Source organism: Drosophila sechellia, chromosome X (assembly GCF_004382195.2).
Source record: "Drosophila sechellia strain sech25 chromosome X, ASM438219v1, whole genome shotgun sequence".
NCBI classification, from domain to species: Eukaryota; Metazoa; Arthropoda; class Insecta; order Diptera; family Drosophilidae; genus Drosophila; species Drosophila sechellia.
Genome location: NC_045954.1, coordinates 227,279 through 230,010, shown reverse-complemented (window position 1 = coordinate 230,010; position 2,732 = coordinate 227,279). Strand labels below are relative to the sequence as shown.

Here is a 2,732-nt window from a genome sequence, read left to right as displayed (position 1 = left end):
TCCTTCTCACATCGCTTCATCACCAAGATTGTTGTTCTTGTTGCTACTCTGCCGACGTCGCTGCTACTGCGTTTTTGTTGGTGTTGCAGTCACTGTTTTCAGATTTTGGAATTGGTAAGCTGCAAATTTTTAACGAAATTCTGCAACGAATTTACAAATGCTTGTAGTTTTCGTGGCTTTTTCTTCACAAAGCCAACCAATTCAATAACATTATTTTAGAAAAATATAAGAAAAGCACACGAACACACATACAGAACTACGTTTTCGACGCACGCACACGCACGCACTCCGCGCTGAAAACTGTTATCCGCAAAGAACAGCAACAACACAACAACTAGAGCTGGCATGGCACAAAAATCGATGTTTATCGGAGATGGCAACGCTGCTGGGAGAGTGTAATCGCTAAATGAAAATAGGGTGACACGGTTCCCAATTTAGCTAACGCTAATTTGATGGGGCAGCACTGGCAGAGGCGTGAAAACAATTCTTATTAACGCATCTCTTTATTTTTTTTCTTAATATATAATCGTTCTAGGCATTGTGTTTATTAAAGCTTATCAAGTTACACCAAGCCACATATACATACAGACGGCATAGGACGAGGGGAATCCCACATAGAATGTAAGAAAAATGCGCATGCGCGGACGAAGATTGCTTCCGATTATCCTGTCGCTATTTTTGATCGTCCTACTGAGTCTTTGTTACTTTTCGAATCACTTGAGGGATTTAAGGCAGTCCCGCGAAAACGGTTTCTTGCTGCACCTACCACTCGAAACGAAGAGGAATCCAGGTAACCCTTATACTCCGTTAAGTAATTCTCTTCTGAATCTCACGGACTTCCAATACTTGCTGGCCAGTAATGTGTGTCGAAAGGCGAAAAGAGAACTCTTAGGTAAGTTCTTCGCTTTAATCAACCATTGTAAGGAATACTAAACCATTTTTGTAATTCCCGATTAGCCGTTTTAATAGTCACTTCGTATGCGGGGCACGATGCCTTGCGATCAGCTCACCGACAGGCAATTCCCCAAAGCAAACTGGAAGAAATGGGCCTGCGAAGAGTTTTTCTCTTGGCAGCACTGCCTTCAAGAGAGCTTTTTATAAGCCAGGATCAACTGGTTAGCGAACAGAAGCGTTTCGGGGACCTTCTCCAGGGGAATTTTATCGAGGACTATCGCAATCTGAGCTACAAACACGTAATGGGATTAAAGTGGGTCTCTGAGGAGTGCAAAAAGCAGGCCAAGTTTATAATTAAACTGGATGATGACATCATTTACGATGTGTTTCATCTGCGCAGGTACTTAGAGACCCTCGAGGTGCGACAACCTGGACTGGCCACATCAAGTACTTTGTTATCAGGCTATGTACTGGATGCCAAGCCCCCCATTCGGCTGCGAGCCAATAAGTGGTACGTTAGCAAGAAGGAGTATCCACATGCTTTATATCCCGCCTATTTGTCGGGCTGGCTTTACGTGACCAACGTGCCAACAGCCGAAAGGATTGTGGCGGAGGCGGAGAGGATGCCATTTTTTTGGATCGATGACACCTGGTTGACTGGAGTAGTAAGGACTCGTTTAGGTATTCCCCTTGAGCGTCACAACGACTGGTTTTCTGCCAATGCAGAGTTCATCGACTGCTGTGTGCGAGATCTCAAGAAGCACAACTACGAGTGCGAGTACTCCATGGGACCCAATGGCGGCGACGACCGACTACTGGTGGAATTTCTGCATAACGTTGAGAAGTGCTACTTTGATGAATGCGTCAAACGGCCGGTTGGTAAGTCGCTCAAAGAGACCTGTTTAGCGGCGGCCAAATCTCGACCCCCTAAACATGGTTTTGCTGAAATAAAAGCATTGCGACTCAGGTGACATTCAAGGACAAATGGCTTTTCATCCTTTAGAAACTAATCGATAATGAAGAATATATTGCAAAGAGGATATGACTCCGGTACTCATCCTTGCATATATATATATGCATTACAATAAATGTTTTCCCAGAAATCGACTTTAACTGAATTACTATACACCAGTTTTTTAATTATATATAATTTCGGTTGCCATAGTAACAGTCGGAAAATTAAATGAAAAATAATAGGACATAAAATCATACTTTCGTTCTTTTTTTAATCATTAATTTTGAAAATAAAACTGTTCTGCCAGTGTTTTTTTTTTTGACTGCATTTATACGAAATAAATAAAATAAGATATAAAACCAGAACAAGACAAAACGATTTGGTTGTTTTTATATTGTTTGGATTTTTTTAACCAGAATATTAGTCGAAAATAAATGAATTCCGCAAAATATAGTCGTCAAATTACGGAATGTCTTCTCTCCTGGACCCTAATAAAATACCAAATCCATTTACAATAACAGCTGAAAATTAGTAGTAGTTTTGATAAAAGTTTCAGAAGTGAAATTATATATTACGACAGGCACTTAGTTCTAAAGGCTAAAAAGTTTTCTTTAAATTTCTGAATAATTTTCATCTGTGTAGCAAATTTAGAAGAAAAATGCAAATAAAATTTAAGTTCCACTTTTTAATATATTCCGATAGGAAATTTTGTTACGAATTCAACGAGGTATTGCATTCCACTTTTGGAGAACTATTTTTATTGCGAAAAATGGCCGCGTTCCGCGACTATCAGCTGCTACTCAGCTAGTGTGAATGTGAACGTGACATTTAATCATTTTTCTGGGATATCGATAGATATTGGGGAATAAGCTAAGAACATTTG

General features: G+C 40.1%; 1 protein-coding gene across 4 annotated transcripts; it reads left to right on the top strand.

The window, feature by feature from the left end:
- The first annotated feature begins 429 nt into the window (after positions 1-429).
- Positions 430-2,012, top strand: LOC6616235 (beta-1,3-galactosyltransferase brn). Of its 4 annotated transcripts, none has more exons than XM_032724350.1 (3): positions 430-892; positions 958-1,207; positions 1,295-2,012. In XM_032724350.1, exons 1-3 carry the CDS (start codon positions 631-633, stop codon positions 1,863-1,865), a joined length of 1,083 nt encoding a protein of 360 aa, XP_032580241.1. In that variant the 5' UTR covers positions 430-630; the 3' UTR covers positions 1,866-2,012. The 4 variants fall into 4 exon arrangements, with proteins under 4 accessions (XP_032580241.1, XP_032580242.1, XP_032580243.1 ...); XM_032724351.1 differs by having other exon boundaries at positions 431-621; positions 723-892; positions 958-2,012; XM_032724352.1 differs by having other exon boundaries at positions 432-621; positions 732-892; positions 958-2,012.
- The last annotated feature ends 720 nt before the right edge of the window (positions 2,013-2,732 follow it).

What these genes read in the sequence shown, in the direction of transcription:
- LOC6616235 (XM_032724349.1), top strand. Translation starts at nt 631, where the DNA reads ATGCGCATGCGCGGACGAAGATTGCTTCCGATTATCCTGTCGCTATTT. An exon ending in GGCGAAAAGAGAACTCTTAG is followed by an intron (nt 893 to 957) that starts GTAAGTTCTTCG and finishes ATTCCCGATTAG; the next exon opens with CCGTTTTAATAGTCACTTCG.